The sequence below is a fragment of the Lupinus angustifolius genome, chromosome LG14 (genome assembly GCF_001865875.1).
Source record: "Lupinus angustifolius cultivar Tanjil chromosome LG14, LupAngTanjil_v1.0, whole genome shotgun sequence".
NCBI lineage: Eukaryota > Viridiplantae > Streptophyta > Magnoliopsida > Fabales > Fabaceae > Lupinus > Lupinus angustifolius.
The window spans coordinates 10992709-11012671 of record NC_032022.1 but is presented as its reverse complement, the minus strand read 5'-3'; the positions used below and the strand labels follow the sequence as shown (position 1 = coordinate 11012671).

Below are 19963 nucleotides of genomic sequence, written 5' to 3'. Positions count from 1 at the left end.
TTATTGTAAAAATTTAAACACAATTAATTAATATATTATTTATTATTCATTTATATTATTTCATCAATAAAAATAAAATGTGTATGATAAATATAACAATGACATCAAAAAAAAGTGGATGATAAATAATACGACATTATAAAAAACTTTTAAACGTGTGCATAAGTCGTTTTCTCCTAGACAAATTATTTTGAGAGAGGTTTTGCTTTTTTAAAAAGATCAAAGTTTGTCCTCGTATCAATGACGATTCCTGATTTTATAACTTTCAACTAACTTTTTATCAGCACCCTATTTGATATCTCATCTATAACTTTGACTATTCAATTAAAAATGACTAAATAATGAATGCATTAATATGATTATGAAATGATATGACTGTAAGTATAAATTGTCTGTGTTGTAACTTGATGAAACATTAGATAATTTCCCCCTTTTATATGATAAGGGAAGATTTAATTGTCACCTCAATTGCAACAATCTTTGTAAATAATAGCACATAAATATCAACATAAATTTTCTATTCTCACTATTTTATTTGGTTGTAGTTGACACTGTTGAGAATATATTCTTTCCCAAAAAGTGTACATTTGAATTTGTCGTTGTTTATGATTGGCCAAAAAAATAGTTAATCATCAAATTTTTTATTTGAATTTTTTTCAACCAATCACAATAAGTTATATACATAATGCACACAATATTAGATAGGAAATGTGGAGTAACAATCACAATCACCATATTGGAAAAGTTAACTTTCATTGCAAAAACAAAATATCAATTTTTTTAATAAAATATCAGTTTATACTGATGTTAAAAAAATGACATAGTAAGTATATAAGATTTATATTCCATAAATATTTGCCATTGCAAAAACTAGGCTCTTATCCACCGACTTAGTTATTTTTGTTGAAGTTTATCCCTAACTTCTATTTCAGTGAAATTTGCTCAACAACCCAACTCCGTTTCCCCTGGTAGTTCAAACAGTGTTAGTACATTGGTCCTTTAATTGAATATTTGCATCACCATTTCTCCATGAGATTAGTAATATCTATGTTGATCGTCTCTAATAGTAATTCAGTTGATTATATTTTAATGCAGTAACTACTTTCCACTTCCCTTAAAAGATACTTTAAGTACAAAAATTATGCTATTAAAAGTACAAAAATTATGCTAATCAAATATAATTTTATGAAATAGATCATTATAATTATTTAAGAAATAATGTCAGAATAATTGGAACACTAATGACATCCTTACAATTTCTCTCCATGGGGTGAGTTTGGAAAGCAAAAAAAAAGTGAGAAGTATATGTTGGAAATTATATCCCAAAACATATATTGAATTAATAAAAACATGTTATATCAATTAAAAAAATAAATATTTATTATTTTTTCTTTCTATTTTTACGTCTATATCATTGCTCTGAGACAAAGTTTGGGATAACATATTTTGTCCAAAAAAGTCAACCACTAATTTCCTTCTTACTTATTTCATCCGTCACGTTTCAATTATCACTTTAGCATAAGAATGTAAATTAAGTTGTCCTTAACAACTTATATTCACTGTTATTACATTTTACTCAATGCAATACAATAAGAAAAGGAAGCAAAAATATTTCATACACCTTGATTTCTAAACAATCAATAAGAAAAACTTAAAAATATTGAGACGGCAATTAAAGTAAGATTAAGAGAATGTGTTTTTGATATGTCACTCCTCCCCAATCCAGAAAAACACCCTTGATGCACAACCAAGTTTCATCATTCCACCTATGCAGGAAATAGAAGAGTAAGATATTCAATATGAGGAATAATCATTCATAATATAGAAAATGAATATTACGACCAAGAAAGTGTGGAATGATTTTATGCTTGGGGTAATAATCATTGATAATACAGTAGATTTAAAAAGAATAAAAATAACATATTTGTCATGTATTACTTATGTAAAAATAATTCGACCCCTATTAACTATGGTAGTGTGTCTTGCACATGCCACATATCAGGAAACAAATATCTATTGTCTTAAATGATATTCTAACCGGATTAATGATATTAAAATAAAAATAAAAATAAAAAAAGAAGAAATAATTAATTTTTTAACTAATATAACAAGTTTTTGTTGATTCGATTAATGGTTTGGGACACCATATGGGCAGATCCATGTCCCCCGAAGTGCCCTACCCTCACTGTACATGATAAAATCTCCAACTTAGGTATATCTGGTTACGGGTGATACAGATGATGCGTACTAGCAATAAGCTAGAAATTAGTTGGCAATAGTATTTAATATTGAGATTTTCAAATGTTTTCTAAAGTCCAGTTCGACTTCAATCTAATTATATTATTATTATGATATATGAGATACAGGGGAAAACACGTTATTATGTATTTATATTTAACGTATTAAGTTGAAATGTGTGTACTGACAGTGCAAAGTTTTTTACACTCATCATATCATTCACCATTAATTTGTATTATTTTTGTTAAAGAGTTCATAATGGTTGATAAATCAACGACATATGATTCACTGACAGTGTAAAAACATTTACACTATCAAGTGTACATATTAAATCCTAATATATTTTTGCTTTTGTTTTGGAATTTACTTTGGGAGGTTGATAAGTTCTAGTGATTCTCAAATCAGTTTCTCTACTCTTTAACTGAAAGCAACCATAGTCCATTTCATCTCAATTCACATTATGCCCCTTCATTTTATATTTAAAATGCACTAAAAGATAAGCAGGCCATCTCAGAAAATGTTTTGGAGTGAATTTTGAAAGTAAACTTAGGAACAATAGTCAATCTGATTTTGATGGAAATGAATTATGTGTGGCTGAAGTTACTTAGAGATGTAATTATTTATTTTTGTATGGGTCCAAAAATATTTGAGATAACCCGAATAAGCAAGAGCAAGTTGCATGTTCCACAAGTATTATATTTTACATAGACATCTAGTTACTAAAAAAAAGTGCAAGGGTTCATATAGTAAAGAAAATGATTTCCATTAACAATTCATAAATATTACACTTTTTATATTATATAGTTAATATAATGTGAATTTATAATTTGCTAGCAAAAATACATTTTTAATTCATTAACTTAATTTATTTTGTAAATTTTTTAGATCATGACAACAAACTAAAAATCAAGTGGATTGGGTCATTGGGTGATTATCTATACTATATATAAAGCCAAAACTTCAAATAACTTCCCTCATTGTGTAATTCATTTTCTATATTGCCCTTAACATTATTTAATTTTTACAAAAAAACTATATAATCCTAAACAACTACCACCAATACATTAATTAACCACATATGTCACCTTAAATTAAATATTATCATAAATACAAAAAAAAAAAATATATAAAAATTGAATATGTAGTATCACACAATATTCGTCGGCAGGCACGAAGTGCCTGTACACGCTAGTATCAAATAAATGTGAAACAAACAAACAGGCTTTTATCGTATTCCTAGATCAGGATTAAGCTAACTCTTACTCCAAACACCTCCATTCATCATCCTCATCCTCTATAGTGAACTCTAAACCCTCACTGAACCCTATCCATTTTTCTATCCCATACCATGTCTCTCTCCAAAGCCACCTTCCTCACCCACCTCCGAACCGCCACCAACCGCCACCGCCAACCACCCTCCACCATCTCCCTCCGCTTCCTCTCCTTCTCCTCCCCAGAAGAAGCCGCCGCTGAACGCCGCCGCCGTAAACGCCAACTCCGCATCGAACCCCCTCTCTCCGCCCTCAACCGCAGCCAAACCCAAACCCAAAACCAATTCAACCAAAAATCACAATCGCCCTATTACCTCAACCCCAACAACCCTAAACTCCCCGAACATGTAACCGCTCTAACCGGTAACCGTCTCAACCTCCACAACCGAATCCTCACCCTGATCCGCGAAAACGACCTTGATGAGGCTGCGTTGTACACGCGCCATTCCATTTACTCTAATTGCCGTCCCACTATCTTCACTATTAATGCTGTCCTCTACGCGCTCCTTCGGCAGTCGAAATATTCCGATTTGCTTTCGCTGCATCGGTTTATAACGCAGGCCGGGGTAGTGCCGAATATTGTCACTCATAATTTGATTTTCCAGACTTATCTTGATTGCCGCAAGGCGGATACCGCGTTGGAGCATTACAAGCAGTTTGTAAATGATGCTCCAATGAACCCTAATCCCACGACTTATCGAATTTTGATTAAGGGTTTGGTTGATAATGGTAAATTGGAACGTGCCTTGGAGATCAAGGAAGAAATGGATTCTAGGGGTTTTGCACCTGATCCTCTTGTTTATCATTATTTGATGCTTGGGTGTGCCCGGGGTTCGGATTCGGATCGTGTTTTTGAGCTTTATGAGGATCTGAAAGGGAAATTGGGAGGGGTTTTGGAAGACGGGGTTGTGTATGGGAGTTTGATGAGAGGGTATTTTTTGAGGGGGATGGAGAAGGAGGCTATGGAGTGTTACGAGGAAGCTGTTGGGGTGGATTCAAAAGTGAAGATGAGTGTTGTGGGTTATAATTCGGTGCTTGATGCGTTGAGCAAGAAAGGGAGATTCGATGAGGCTTTAAAGTTGTTCGATAGGATGATGAGGGAGCATGCGCCGCCGAGGAAGTTGGCAGTGAATTTGGGGAGTTTTAATGTGATGGCGGATGGGTATTGTGGTCAAGGGAGGTTTAAGGAAGCAATTGAAGTTTTTAGGAAGACGGAGGAGTTTAGGTGCAGGCCCGATACATTGTCGTTTAATAATTTGATTGAGCAGTTGTGTAACAATGGGCTGATTTTGGAAGCTGAGGAGGTTTATGGAGAAATGGAGGGGAAGGGGGTGAACCCTGACGAGGTTACTTACGGATTGTTGATGGATACTTGCTTCAAAGAGAATAGGCCTGATGATGCAGCTGGATATTTTAAGAAGATGGTGGATTCGGGACTGAGGCCGAACTTGGCTGTTTACAATAGGTTGGTTGATGGTTTGGTTAAGGTTGGGAAGATCGATGAAGCGAAGTCGTTCTTTGAGCTAATGGTGAAGAAGCTCAAGATGGATGTTGCTAGCTATCAGTTCATCATGAAGGTGTTAAGTGAGGCAGGAAGGTTGGACGAAGTGCTTCAGATCATTGATACGTTGTTGGATGACAATGGAGTCGATTTTGATGAGGAGTTCCAAGAGTTTGTTAAGGTAGAGTTGAGGAAAGAAGGGAGGGAAGATGAGTTGGCGAAATTGATGGAGGAGAAGGAAAGGCTGAAAGCCGAAGCTAAGGCTAAGGAGGCTGAGGCAGCTGAAGCTGCTAAAAGAAGTGCAAGAGCAGCAGTTGCTTCTTTGCTTCCATCCAAGTTGTTTGGGAATAAGGAAACGGATTCCGAGTCTAAACCAGAGGGCGAGTTTCAAGCTCTTAAAGAAGAGAGTGCTGAGTCAGAATATGCAGAGAAAATAACTGAAGATGTGGGTTCAACTGGTGGAGAGACTAAAAGTGATAGTTCTAGTGAGAACAGGTAACAGCTTGAAGCTGCAGCTTCATGATGCTTGGATGAGGAAGTTTAGTGTGTTTTTCTGTCAAAATAGTTCGGATCTACCAACTTTTCGATTATTCTAATGTAATTAAATTGCTGAATTTTTTATGCAATTTACAATTTTGTATTAGTGGAGTATGGGTCTAAATTTTTATGAAATTTCAATTTCTCTCCCCTTAAATTGGTGCTGCAACATCAACCATTGGTTTTGTGATGTTTAATGTTTAAAAACTTAAGTGTTTACCCAGAAATTATGGACTTTCTTAATTTGCAAGTGAAGAAGCATAGGTGTGGACAAGTAACACAACAGGGTTGATACCTTGGAAGAAAGATGAAGCAACATAATTATGTACACTATGGTGTGGACTGTGCACATTATGTTGTGTCAAAGTACATTGTCATGTATATATATATATAGCCTAAAGATTCACCTAATACTAATTACAGAAAGAATTGCATGCTTTCTATATTCTCAAGACAATAAATACATGTTCTCTTTTATCCAGTATTTACTTAGTATTAAGAGGATCTTTAGGCTTCAGTTTTGGGTCGATTTAGCATTGCTTACTATATATGTGTATGAGCATCCTCTGCAATTCTGCCATTTCAGCTGATGTGAGGAGATTGGAGTTTTTCACCAAGCATTTTCTGCTTCAAATGCGTATACTACTGCTACCAGTGATCCTTTTTACTCTCCCCCTCAACACACGCTTACACACAAATCCTATTAACTTGTAAACATATGAAAATGTCAAAACAAGTCTAACAATTCAGCCTATATTAGAAGTTATAGTTCTTTCGGAATTCTTGCTCTTACAATTTGAATTTTGAAGTAATGCAATCGAATTGATGGCAAGTTGTGGCAGCAAACTTAACCCAGTTAAGACCAAGAAACACGAATTCCAGTTTCCAGAGTCAAATTCTGATCAAGCAAATTGTAAAGGACGAAAATCTTGCTTATTTCACAGCTTAAGAAAACTGAAAATTTCAAAGCCAACTTAGTGCCTTAATCTATTACAACATACAGAAAGTTGGCTTAAATACAGGTCAAAAGAGTGTCACAAACACACAAACGTTGAAAATGGGCTTCAAAGAACATCTCAGCTACAAAGATTTGGTATGCACACCCTAGCATCTGGATTCTGTTGTTCCTTCCATATTCTTCCAGTAACTCTGAGTTTCAGTTCCTTCTTATCCCCACCGGAGATGAATAGGGCCATGCTTCGTTGAATAATGAGACCATCATGACTATCCCTGACATTACGGTGGCTATCTCGAACACTTCGTGGCATACCCTCCCACATGAGTTTCCTACCATTGCCCCCAACCTCTAGGCTATAGCTATACTTCCGAGCATCATTCTCGTCACCCATGAAACGAAGGAATGCCATGTAAACAGGGGCCATGCCAAGTTGGAAGGCTTCAAAATGAAGGCAGAAGTATTGGCCAAAACAATGAAATACCTACCCGAAAAATACAAGTTAGCAAGCAGAAGAATCAAAGGCAGTAATAAGGAGTATATACTGAGATGAGACTGCCTGTTGCAGCAAGATGGTGAATCAACATAAAGTTATCTATAGCATCATTCTTCAACAGAAAAAATAAATATCGAATTGTTTAACTAACCAAATGGCCACCGATATGGTTCAGTCATGTATAAAACAGAAACATAAGAGAATAACAAAAAATACTTGTCATGAGCATCTAACAGCATTTTGCCATTTGAGGATAAGATAGGTGGCAATAGTGAATGTCAGAAACTGTACCCCCAGAAGCAAATTTTTCAACAGCAAATATATGACAAAGGGGAACAGTTTCTGTCTCGCCCTTGTAAGATAAAATGATGTGATAAACTTACTGTGAGCATCCAGGTTGCGTTCTCTACTTCACGAGGATTTGACTTCACATAGCGATGGTTGAATGTGCAGCCTGTGTGCATATCCACCTTATGATCGTCCCTCAAATGTGCAACGAGGAAGGGAATATCCCCAACAACAGAACACTCTGATCCAGCATAAGGACAACCATACGGCCTAAAATTGCATACTGTCTCATGCTTAAGCTTGCTGTAGTATGGAGAGATTTCTGGACATCCAAGGGAGTAGTACTTGCAAGGTAACTCAAGTGATTCAGCTACCTTCTCTAATGCCAGACACCTAATATCTCCAAGCTCTTGCCTACAAGTGGGACATCGGTTATGCACCCTTGTTTTACACGTGGAACACAGCGTGTGGCCATTGTGGCACTGCAAAGAAGCTAACTGTTACATTCCCCCCATTTTGGTAAATCTACACTTTTTTAAGTTTCAATCATGACAAGATGAAGTATAGCACACATAACACAAGATTTTCAGAACAAAGATTAGCTAAAGATAGGGGAAAAGGATGTGCATATCATAGGCTTAAATCCTACAAACAGTCTCTTCGATTGCAAGGTAAGGTTGCGTACATCTACCCTTGTGAGACCCCACTAGATGGGAGCCTCATGCACTAGTCCACCCCTTATCCTTTTCAGCATGGACATACTTTTCCAGCCTCCATGGGTTTCAGAGCCTCTTATTTAGACATGCAAAGGGATTGGTATTCCCTTTAAGCTGATGTTTTGCTCTTTTTGTTTGAGTTCATGTTGCTGGTTTTCATGTGTTAGATACTGGTTCTCCTCCCCCTTGTTTCCCTCCCCACTCAAGAAGTTATAACTAATTTAAAAAGGGTTTTTGCTAACCATTGCCCTTAGGGCAAAGTGTAAGGAACCCAAAAATGCAGAGTTTACATTAGGAAGTGGTACATTTAACATATTAAAAGTCAACATTTAAGTTTTCCAAGCCCGACTTTACATTTTTAGTTCCTTAACATCGCCCTTATGGCAATGGTTAGCAAAATTTAAAAAACTTAAGCAAATGTTGAGTCAGGGAGCTTATATGTAAGAGTCCAGACCTAGCTTGTTTAACAACTAAAGCTACAGCAACAAACATATTCTGAATGGAAACTTATTCAGTGTCAAATTTATAACATGTTCTTTCAAGGTTACTACATCCTCCGAGGTGAAATTATAATTTAATGTTCCATTCATTCTGCTCATCCTAATGGAGAATGCCAACATAGGAAATTCATCACCACTTTCAACACTTAGATCTCATTATTAAGAAGTTGTTGATTAAACTTCCATGACCAATGTAACATTATACCTATCCTATTAAGTTTCAGACGAAACTTATATACATTTAGTGGGTCCCATTTTCAGGTATAATTACCAAAAAATTGATTAATCACTTTCAACATTATCAGTAAGTTTTGACCGAGCCAATGCATCTAGATGTGACACCAGCATGACATATATTCTAAACACATTACAGTATCACAGGCATCCTGAAACTATGAAAACATACCAAACCTGAATCATTTTTAACAGGCGAAATGTAATAAACAAATACTTGTTACATTTTTTGGAACTTGCTCCCATGAGAAACAAGTGAACATGCTATAGAGATCAGAACTCTCTCGTTAACTAACACATAAAAACCCAAATACATTACTAAATGCTTGAAAGCAGAATATGTAAATAACCCTAAAATCAACCTTCCCTCTAAGGCGTGGATATATCTAGAACCGGAAACATTGAGTACGAAGACAAACAAACAATTTGTAATTAGTAAGCAGAAAGGAAGTGTTAAACTGCACCAAGGAGTTTTCCCTTGCCAAAACAGTAACTCCTGGATGACACCTTACTACAAACAATTTTCATATATTGTCATCACTCCACAATCATCATTGAAGAGTAATCAATTCCATCCAAAACCAGATATGCAATTATAAATTGATTGTAATGTTTTCCCCATGTAATGAAAATCCAAACTTCAAAACCAAACCTAATTAAGGAACATGTCCTCATCCCACAACCCTCACGTCCAAGAAACCCATCAAAAACTAAAATCTGCTTAAGCAAATCCACTCAATTCTTTCCACAAATCATTAAATTTATCAAAACAAGTTATAGCCGACATTTTTTTTTGTACTACCAAGAGTATCCCCTCGCTCTATGGTAAGGAACTAATCCCTTCCGGGATGCGTGGTTGCCCCTCCCAAGAAGCGTGGCCCCCAGGAATCGAACAATTGACCTTTTGGTCATTCTCGGGATCTAACATGGCCTTACACCACTAGACCAACGCCTTGTTGGTTTGTATCTAACATATGATTAATGATATAAAAATCATTACCCAAAAAATAAAATACAAAATATGAAAATTTGTGAAAAAAACTAACCTGGTGAATTGGAGGGTACATTGAATTGGTACAAACAGGGCACTCCAGCAATTCATGGACGCTGGTTGCAGGAGCAATGACCGTGGGAACCATAGAATTATTGTGATTGGTACTTCCATTGCGAGGTTTTGTGGAAGAAAACTCAGAGTGATGATGGAGAAGATGGATCTCATCTTCATCCATGCCATCAGAGAATGACACACACTCAATACTATCCAAATCCATGAAATCACCAAACCCTTTCACCAATGAAGGAAAAAACAAATTTTGAGAAATACCCAATTATCAAAATCGAATTTTTCAACGAATTAATTACCTAGCCATTCCACCCCTTTTCAAAATTTTCTTTCCCCTCAATTCTCTTAATTCCTTTTCCCCTTTGGGAGAATTCTAAAGGGAAAAGGAGGAGAATATGAGAAGGAAATTGAGGACGATGGACATCGACGATGACAATTAATGGGTGGATTCCGACAAACCAAACTCCTTTGTGAGAAAGAAGAAAAGGTTCCTTTCTTTGTTGTTTCTCTCTCTCTCTCTTTTTCTACGTTGTTTAATGTGGTAGAGAGAGAGGGTTTGAAACTTTGAATATATAACCTCTCAGACACTAAATTAATGTGTCATACCAGGTGATGGAGCACCTGTGCATAATCTTGCCCAATAATATAGTGTCATGGAAAGGAAAAGAAATATCACAAGGAATTATATATTTTTTATTAGTAGTGAAATTTTTAAATGATGTATCAATTTATTATCTGAAAGCAGGGTTGGAATACTAATATGAGATAGGGTGATCTTCATTTGATATTCTCTTGGATTCTTACTAAAAAAAAAACCTTAACCGCTGTTTTTTCTTAAATTTACTTTCAAGCTGTAATTTCTGTATGTGTGTAATATTTATGTATTTTTTTCTTCAACAAAATTGAATATCTGCTATGATGCTTAAAAAACTTATTTACCTAACAACCAGGCCAATACAACTATGTTCTTTATACTCGAATGTTGCCATCACTTTTATTTGTATGATTTACCAAAATAAGGTTATACAACTAAACAAAAATGTTGTGGTTACACACTTACCATAAGGAATTTTGGGTCACATGTGGTGTTTATATGTGTTTAGAATTATTATTTTAAGTAGTCATACTAATTTCAAGTAAAGTATATAGTTATAGACATAATTGTCATGAAAATTATTGTGTAAATACCTAAAGTTTTATTTCTATTTTTATGATAGACAAAAATAAGAAATAAGAAAATTGAAAAGATATCACCCTTAATGAAAGGGAATGTTTGTCTTACAAATAGGGATTATGGTCCCCAATTGTAGACAACACAAAACAATATGAACCAAAATATATATAAGTTATTATCTTCCTCCCATTAGAAGAGAAACTAAGGCTAAGGGTGATCTAGAATTGGAAGATCAAAGAACTTATATATTCTATATGAACATGTGGTTGCATGCAATGACATTGGTATAAGGTTCATTCACCATATTCTCTATGAATATATTAAGGTACATTTCCGCTCTAGTTTTATCTATATTCTTCTTGATGATTTGACATGAAAGATTTTGGCCATATATGATGACAGTGTTCATCATCTTTAGTATATATTATGCATCTTTAAATATAAAGTCTCTCCCACCAATTTAGAAGTCTATAAATTAAAATATTTTTTACTACACTTACAAGTTACAACTAATAATTATGTTTTTAAATTCATTTTACAGTTATAGGTTGATTAAGAATAGAACCAGTTTTGTTAATAAAATTGAACCATAAGGCAACTTAATATGGAAGAGCAAGAGGGGATATCTTATTCATGTAGATGCAAGGCCATAATCATGTGATGAATCTCTTATTCACTAATAATCACTGCATACAAATTGACATCACCAAATATTTAGCTCTTATTTTTATGTCATTGTTATTCTGTCCTCTCACCAACTTTTGAGTATAAAAGTCACTAGAGAAAGAGACTTTAGCACTAATGATGAAAGTTATTTTTATTTGAAAGAGAAAGAATCAATAGAGAGTTGCCATCTGGTGATGTAATGTAGTATGCAGGAAGAAATCAATGTTGTTGGAGATTTGTTTGGATAGAAAAAGTATAAAAGGATCATTTCTTCTAAAAAGTTCTCATTCCCATATCATAAATTAATCACATTCTAATAAGTAATATACAAAAGTTATTTTATGTTTTTATGATTACTATTTTTCATTATATAACAATCTTTAATTAGATTGGGATACGATTAAAACAACTAAAATAGGACATGTGATCTTCCTTCATCACAACATCACCAAATTGCAATTAAAAGTCACATTTCTTTTGCTCAAATAGATACTAGGAAAAGGAAGTTGGTTTAGTGGTATAAGGTCGTGTTAAATCTCCAGAAAGACCAAAAGGTCAACGGTAGATTTCTGTAAGTAACACTTGTTGGTAAGATAATCACACATAAAAAAAGATTAATTCTTTAACCATAGGATGAGAGGATATCATTCATATTACAAAAGTGTCTTAATAACACTCACATTAATATACAATTATCCCACATAAGTGTCTGTCATATGTTTAATGGATTTTTTATATGGTTTTGTTAAGGTGGACGGTGACTTTCAAATGCATACATACAAAAGGTTTATATAAAAAACCGTAGTGGCCAATAATTGTCCAGTGAATCATCACAATTAAGCAATCAGATATTGTGATCACAATTTTTCCTTCTAAGATCTGTGCATTAGTATATACATACTTCTTTTGGAGCAAAACTAATATGAGAAACTAAGTGTGCATTTTAAAATAACTATTGTTGTAGAATCAGTACTCTTTTCTTCAAAAGTTATTAATTATAAGCTATTTTTAACATAAACCAAACTAATTCAAACACATACAAAGACATTGCAAAGTCTCTTCCTAAGGAACTTAACCCAAGCTTGATTATCACCATGGTGATTGCTAGCTAGCATGTTTTATTGAACCCATCGGCTATAACACTACTCAGTGGGTGGTTACAATGCATGGTGATGTGCATAGAACAAAAACCCTTTTCTGCATAGAACAAAACAACATTGTGCTCTATTATAAACCCTGTTGTTATAACTGTAACTATTTTTAAAGGTTTTATTAATATTTTTATCAGCCTCTCTACTGAATTATTAGACTATCATCTACTTGATCTATTCTTTTGAAAACTTTGGTCTTCTTATATGCTCAAACCATATAAAGTGAGATTCTATCATTTATTTCTACAAAAATGTGCTATCTCAACTATCTTTCGGGTAAATTTGATCCTCTAATCCTATTTTGTATTGTCTTCCTTTCTCACCCTTCAAGCCCTTCAAACACTTTAGCTTTTCTCCTTCACTCATTGTCTTCTTTATGAATGATTTTCCTTGTTTAGCTATTAATTTTTAGAACAGATAACATATATCAAATCCTCATCCACATCCTTATCTTTATTTTATTTATATAATAAAATACATCCAACCAAGTCAAACTCATCATCTTTTATCCCAATCAATGCTATTCTTGAAGAGTTTTTTTGTTAGATGCAGACAATTAAATGAGACATGTTATCTTGCAAAAAATAAGAATAAAAATTGAGAGATGCCATATTCACCTACAAATCCTCCAATACTAGTAATTAGAAGAATTTGTAAGAGGATAAAACAAAACTATAATTAAACTAAACTAAGGTTAAATCCAAAATATGTAAAACTAAATAAGAAATGCTAAAACTGATATACAACATTCACAGCCTTCAATCACATCGAGTAAAGATGAGTCTAATGAGTTAACTCATACACAAAAGAACCAAGAAAATGGTGCTCTGCTTGCTGGTAAGTCTTGCCTTGAAAAGGTAATCATGCATTGCAGCTCACAAATGTGAATATGACTGGATGGCTAATCTGATTTTTCTTCACAACAGAACTTGAAGAAACACCAAGCATGAACCAAAGAGAGTCCTGCTCCAGCTTATCTTCTAATTCGAGAAATCAGAATGAGAACATTCTCCTTACAAAGCCAGATTACAAAATTTATATGAGCTACAAGGTCAAGTACAGAAAGAAGTTGCTACTGCCGCAGGCTCTTCTTAGCTTGCATCCGGGTTTAATCCCATCATCGAGTGGTCTGAGCCTGACATTACCATTAGATGAAAGAAACGTATAAATATGGAGAGCAAGGTCCAAGTTCAAGATTTAAAGCTAAATTAAAGGAAAGCTTGAAACAGCTATGTGAACCAGATGTTGGCATAAGCTTGCAAGTACATAGTGCAATATAAGCATACATCAGTAAGAAACTTCTTTTCCTCCCTGGCCAAGCAGGACCATGATGGTTGTAGCCTATAGCAGGTCATCGGGCCCACGTAGGCCAAGCCAGCCTTTATCAAGACTGCTTCTGAATACTAAAAAGCTTATCATTCTAGAACACTCATCGTTAGTACAACAACACTGGATAGGATCCTATCTCCTATCATTACTTATCACTTATTTTATACTAGCCAAATATCCTAATCCTATCACTCTAACCACCTTATCATTATTACAAACGCATAAAGGCTACAAGAGAAGGGAATGCACTTGACATTGATTAAGTTCTAAGCCCCACTTTAAACCTCTGGAACCCACATATGGGGAACAGAGGCTTTGGAGATACACCAGTTTGTGGTCCTTACCAGTAGGATGCACCCATCCTCGGGTAGCTCTCAGAACACTTAAGAACAGTGCCCTTAATAATAGTAAATGATTATAAAATATTAAAGTAATTGAAACTGTTCTGACACAACCAAAACAAGTAGGATATGGTTAAAACAATAAACGAATGCATTAAATACAACATACATTCAAATCAAATTCATGGTTTTATAAATCAACTAGGATTAAAATTCCAAATTCCAGAGAGAAAAGTTACCTGAGTTGCATATGAATTACTATGTGCCAAAAACTTCACAAAATCGCTCTTCATTTTATTGAAATTGAACTTTGCCATGTCCAACAAAGTTCGCTCCCTTTTTAATTCCTCCAGAATCTTTTCCTTCTTCAATTTCACATCCTTCATTTTCCTCTCAGTTTCAATTTTGATATCAGACCCCATTGAACTGTCTGGGCTAGGAAATCTCACATGCACATCTTCACTGCATCCAGTACACGCAGCCAAAAAAAAGGAATTCCAGAAAGGAAAACAATTAGTATTAATAACTAACAGGTAACCAGATTTTAGAGAGTAGAGATCGATAATATTTTTCAAAATGACATCTTTGATTAGTGCATTTCTTCCGGGAAAAATTACAACAAACAACACTATGATGCTTCTAAAATGAAGCTCATTCTAGAAAAAAGATTTTTAAACTGATTTGAAAATAAAACAGTTCTTCATCATTAAACCAGAAAATGTATTCAAAGCGAGAACATACAAACCTTAAATTTACAAGGTTCAATTATTCTCCACTGAGGTTCCATTTTGTGTGACATGTCTAGACTTACATATTTTACACCATACGAGTTTCTCTACAAAGTCTAATAAATGATAGATATGGTTGACATTGTTAGACCCTATTATGCATAGCATTATTCTTGTAAACTAAAGTTAATCCATCAGAACCACATCTTAAGTTATTGAAGATCTTTATTCTCCCACTAATATAACATAATGTTTTCTTTCTAAATTGGAGAACACTAAAGTTATTCCAGTTCCTAGGATGGCATAATGTAAGGTTTTGACCTGTCAAATAATTTTCAAAAAATACTAATTTTTTTATATATATAATGTAATGTAACTATAATATGCCATTCAACCTCATACCTATTTCCCAAGGAAAATACACCGCAACTCTTAACCACTCCTCCATCTAAAGAAAGAGCGCCATCAGTTATGCAAGGGAATGCTTGTATCATTTCTGCCCTTGTCTTATATACTTGGAGACGGGAAAAAAGATTATAGAACAGAGTTTCTCTGAGGCCATAACCATTAGGAGTAACATAAAATAGGTTTGAGCTGTCAATATTAATCATATTCACAGCAAAGCCAAGAAATCCAGCTGGAGACTTCCCATTGGGTAATCGTGGGCTTAAAATGTCCAGTTTCCGTTGTGGGTCATCAACCACGTATTTACCAGGATAAGGCCTAAACAAGAAAAGAAAAGGGAAAAGTTAAAAAAAAAACTAATTTATCCACAGCCACAAATGAAAGACAAACACACAAGAATCTTGTGGTCGTGCCTCAGAGATTCAAGGCATATCACTTCAAATCGACCATCCAAAGCCCTTCCAATAGAAGCACCTAGCCCGTGTAGACCAGAGCTCTTATTTATGAAACCTTCATTATCATACATTTCAAGAGCTTTAACCCCTTCATGAGTTCTACAAACAATTGCCAGCATATACTCCACTCCTATAAAGTCTGACAAAAGTCTGCATTCCAAATAGGTTCAGTTAAGCTACCAGAATGCATACATATATACTCTCATAGATATTTCATGAAATTAGCAATAAAGAAAAAATAAATTGTTTTTCATCTTGTTTTAATGATAATGCCATTGAGGCTGAAGAAATACGAGAAGATTACATGGTTCCTAATTTAACTAGCCGAAAAGAAAATCTATATCCTAAATGTACCTGCTAAGATTATCATCCTCAACTTTTCCCAGTGTAGCAACAACGCCCACAACGTCCTTTGTCAATGGAAGATTAGAAGCCTGGGTTCCATGACGAGTCTTCAGTTGGCAAAAGATACCAGCAGCAGATTTTTCATGCTTCAATATCTGTTTATTTATCTCCTCATCACCCGTAGGGTTGGGGTTGTTCCCGACCCCGTTACCAATCTTGGGTGTACTTGAAGACTGGATATCCCCAATAGCAGCTATGAAAAAAAGGAAAATAAATACCTAAATGATACTTATTCTTCATTAATGAAGAATTAATATATAAAGAGAATAAGAGAGTAGTTGCACAGAGAAGAAAAATGTTCAAGAAGTTAAAATTTTATTGCATCCTATCCATACCAAATTACTGGACTTAATATATGCACTTCTACTTTTCAGTATATACATATCGTAAGCTGTAATATCAGCAGGGCTCCAGAAACATAATATGATTATATCTAAAAGTAAAAACGATTAAATAAATAGATAAAATTAGTGGGGCCCTTCAGAATCCTCCGTGACCAACAACTGCATCACTAACATTTTACTATGTCTTCATTGGAATATGTACCTTTCAATTGCATAAAAGGACATGAAAGCTTGCAACATCGATTCACTTATGTGCCTTACAGAACAGGATCATGGACATTTTAATAACTTGCTTTTATCCACTTGCCATACAAAGATAGAGTAAAAATGCCTACCAAACAGATTACCTTGCAAATGAAGAATGCATTCGTCCAATTGGCTTCTTTCAGTGTTCAATCGATTTAGGTTGTCCTCATGCTGCTTAATTTTCATCCCTAAAATACGTAGATCATCTTGCAGTTTCTGGAAGTATTACATAGGTATGGAGTCAGTTTGAATAAACCAGCATCACTCCATTGGTAGAGAAAAAAAATAACTCATCCTTTTTGGTTGATAAAAGCAACAATAGTACATGGTAAAACAGCATAAAATATATATAACCTGGGAATGTTGGACGATGGCCTGTGCTTGTACAAAACCTTCATCTTGCACACCTTCCTGACCATTACCAGTGTTTGCATTTAAATTCACCGGCACCAATGCTGTAGATCCTTGGATGGATAGTGGTGTCGGAAGAACAGAATGCTGCACAAATAGAACTTATTCACTTTAATAAATACACCATAATACTTACACGCATTAAAAATCATTGCTGCTTCAGTAGGTAGATTGCTGGACCACCCCAAATGAATGAGCATTAATTCAGTATTTATTAGAGGGATATGATAGGAGAGTTTAACGGCATATAAATAAGCTGTTGAAGTACATACAAATATAATAATTAATTTTCTTCCTCACTTTATCTTCATCATAACTTTTATTAGATAATAGATATAGAAACACAGAACAATGTAAGTGTACTTCCCTATGTTCCGATGAGTTTCAGATAAATTTAAGTCAGTTAACCCAAATTGCATGACGCAATCTACCGATAGGAATATGGCCAAAAAAATTCTTTTTAATTATTTGCTTCCATGAAAAGCAGGCAGCTATGATGAGATAATGACCGATGAAAACAATGTGGAGTTTTAAAGGTAAACAAGAGTAATTTGAATAAAGATTTTGAAGCAATAAGGCCGAGCTCAATGTCAGTCGAAGATTCGAGCAGCAAAGAACGCTTGTCGGTCTGAATGGCAAGGGGCTAGATTCCTATCTCAAATTGAAGCCTTGGTAACAGAAAAAAAATAAGTGTTGGAAGAGCTATGCCCCTTCAAGAGGTCTTCCCAGCTTGATTCAGACTAGTCTGGGCACACCCAGAAGGTCTAATCCTCATATGGGAATTATAGCTCGATGTCTCGGGAAGGGTTTACATAGTTGTCTTATAATTTGTGAAATTCGTACCACTCAACGTGCCAAACTTTTGTTATGGGCCAAAACACAATAAATTTGATTGAAAATTTAATAGCTCGTTATTTTATTAATCAATCACAGCGTGTAACGACAGAGTATTTATTGACCAATCACGAGTCTTTGGCTACCAAGACTCTCTCAAATTATACATGATATAGAATCTACAATGTGAGTGGAAAAAATGCAATGTGATTGAGCTTTATTTTCAGAGTAAAGGCCCAAATTGGTCTCTGAAATTTATCGCAGGACCAAATTTGACCCCTCGAAAAAATAAAGTAAAAAAATGGTCCCTGAAAACTTCTTCCATGAGACAATTGATCCTTTAAATTTCTTTCATGGTACAATTTAATCCTAGAAGCTTGAACTAAATTAGATGTAATCAAAATTTCCAGGGACCAATTTCTTTAAGAACGAGTTGGTGACTCTGTTTTTTTTTCAGGGCCAATTTGTCCCATGCATAAAATTTCCAAACACTATTTTAAGATTTTATTTTTGTTCGGAGCAAATTTGGTCATGCAAAAGATTTCAATAACTATTTTGGTTTTACTCTTACTTTTTTGTTTTTTTACACCCGAAGAACAATTACAGACCCTAAAAAAATTTATTGGTGAATTTCAAAGACCTTTTTTTCCATTTAACAAAAGTGATGAGAAGGGAAAGTAATTGACGGTGGTAACCTACAAAGAGTAAGGAGAGAGAGAAACGAACCTGGTTGTGGTTGGTGGTGGCACCGGGTGAAGGTGGTGGTTGAAACATGACTCGGGAGTTGTTGAGTTGAATCGCTGACTAAGTTTCAGTGTTGTCGTCACCACTCACACGTGAAAATTTATGAATGGATTAATCTCGCTCTATTTTGTGGCTTTTTGCTACACTCGAGTACAACGGACAAATGTCACTGTATCTAAACTTACGAGGCAACTAAGGGATCAAATCCAGACCGGTCCAACAATAAAATTGAAAACCGATCCAAAATAGACCGAAACTGCAAAAACCCATGCATTTAGACTGTGTTAGATTTATTTTTTAAAGACCGATTGGTCCGGTCCGGATTTTGGTTTTACCTCTTGATCTAGACCGGACCGAAATTGTATGTAAAGTTTAAGTGTGTAATACTTTTAAATGTCTTCCAAACTTAATACATTTATATATATGTTATTCTATAACATACTTATATATATGTTGCTATGTTTTAAATCATATTGATTATATTTGATACATTTTTTTAGAACTTAAACCAATCACATAACCAAATAAAGAGGATTCAAGTATTATTGTTGTGAAAGTATTATTGTTATTAATCATCGGTGTGATATTGTAACTATTAAAATTACGTTACCGATGCTCATATTATTATTATTATTGATATCTTGTTGTTTTGTTGTGTTGTTATTGTTGATATGTTGTTGTTTTGTTGTTTTGTTATTGTTGATACGTTGTTGTTACTATTTTATACTTTTATTATTATTGACTTTGACTTATTGTTTATTATTACCTTATGATGTTGTTTATTTATACTATTGTTGTACACATTTTAATGTTTTTGAACACTATTTTTAGTGTTGTTTTATGCTTAATATTTAGTCATTTTTATTAGTTTTGAATATAAATGCATTTTTAATATTTTTTAAAAAAAAACCGATCCAAACCGAACCGAAAC

At 34.4% G+C, this 19963-nt stretch overlaps 2 protein-coding genes and 1 pseudogene across 3 annotated transcripts; 1 reads left to right on the top strand and 2 right to left on the bottom strand.

Moving 5' to 3' along the window:
- Nucleotides 3468–5653, top strand: LOC109326862 (pentatricopeptide repeat-containing protein At3g49240-like). 2 transcript variants are annotated; one of them, XM_019559743.1, is made up of 2 exons: nucleotides 3468–5317; nucleotides 5390–5653. In XM_019559743.1, exons 1-2 carry the CDS (start codon nucleotides 3587–3589, stop codon nucleotides 5507–5509), a joined length of 1851 nt encoding a protein of 616 aa, XP_019415288.1. In that variant the 5' UTR covers nucleotides 3468–3586; the 3' UTR covers nucleotides 5510–5653. The 2 variants fall into 2 exon arrangements, with proteins under 2 accessions (XP_019415288.1, XP_019415287.1); XM_019559742.1 differs by having other exon boundaries at nucleotides 3469–5653.
- On the bottom strand, nucleotides 6387–10348 carry LOC109326863 (annotated as a pseudogene).
- Nucleotides 13341–19161, bottom strand: LOC109327121 (protein DEFECTIVE IN MERISTEM SILENCING 3-like). Its single transcript, XM_019560166.1, has 8 exons — nucleotides 19015–19161; nucleotides 17398–17541; nucleotides 17145–17259; nucleotides 16403–16646; nucleotides 16007–16198; nucleotides 15591–15911; nucleotides 14700–14922; nucleotides 13341–13925 (listed from the first exon to the last, which is right to left on the bottom strand). Exons 1-8 carry the CDS (start codon nucleotides 19060–19062, stop codon nucleotides 13908–13910), a joined length of 1305 nt encoding a protein of 434 aa, XP_019415711.1. The 5' UTR covers nucleotides 19063–19161; the 3' UTR covers nucleotides 13341–13907.

Coding starts and splice junctions, on each gene's coding strand:
- LOC109326862 (XM_019559742.1), top strand. CDS start 3,587: ATGTCTCTCTCCAAAGCCACCTTCCTCACCCACCTCCGAACCGCCACC.
- LOC109327121 (XM_019560166.1), bottom strand. CDS start 19,062: ATGTTTCAACCACCACCTTCACCCGGTGCCACCACCAACCACAACCAG. Junction 17,542..19,014: donor CCACCACCAACCACAACCAG/GTTCGTTTCTCT, acceptor CTATTTGTGCAG/CATTCTGTTCTTCCGACACC. Junction 16,199..16,402: donor GAGGATGATAATCTTAGCAG/GTACATTTAGGA, acceptor TTTGGAATGCAG/ACTTTTGTCAGACTTTATAG.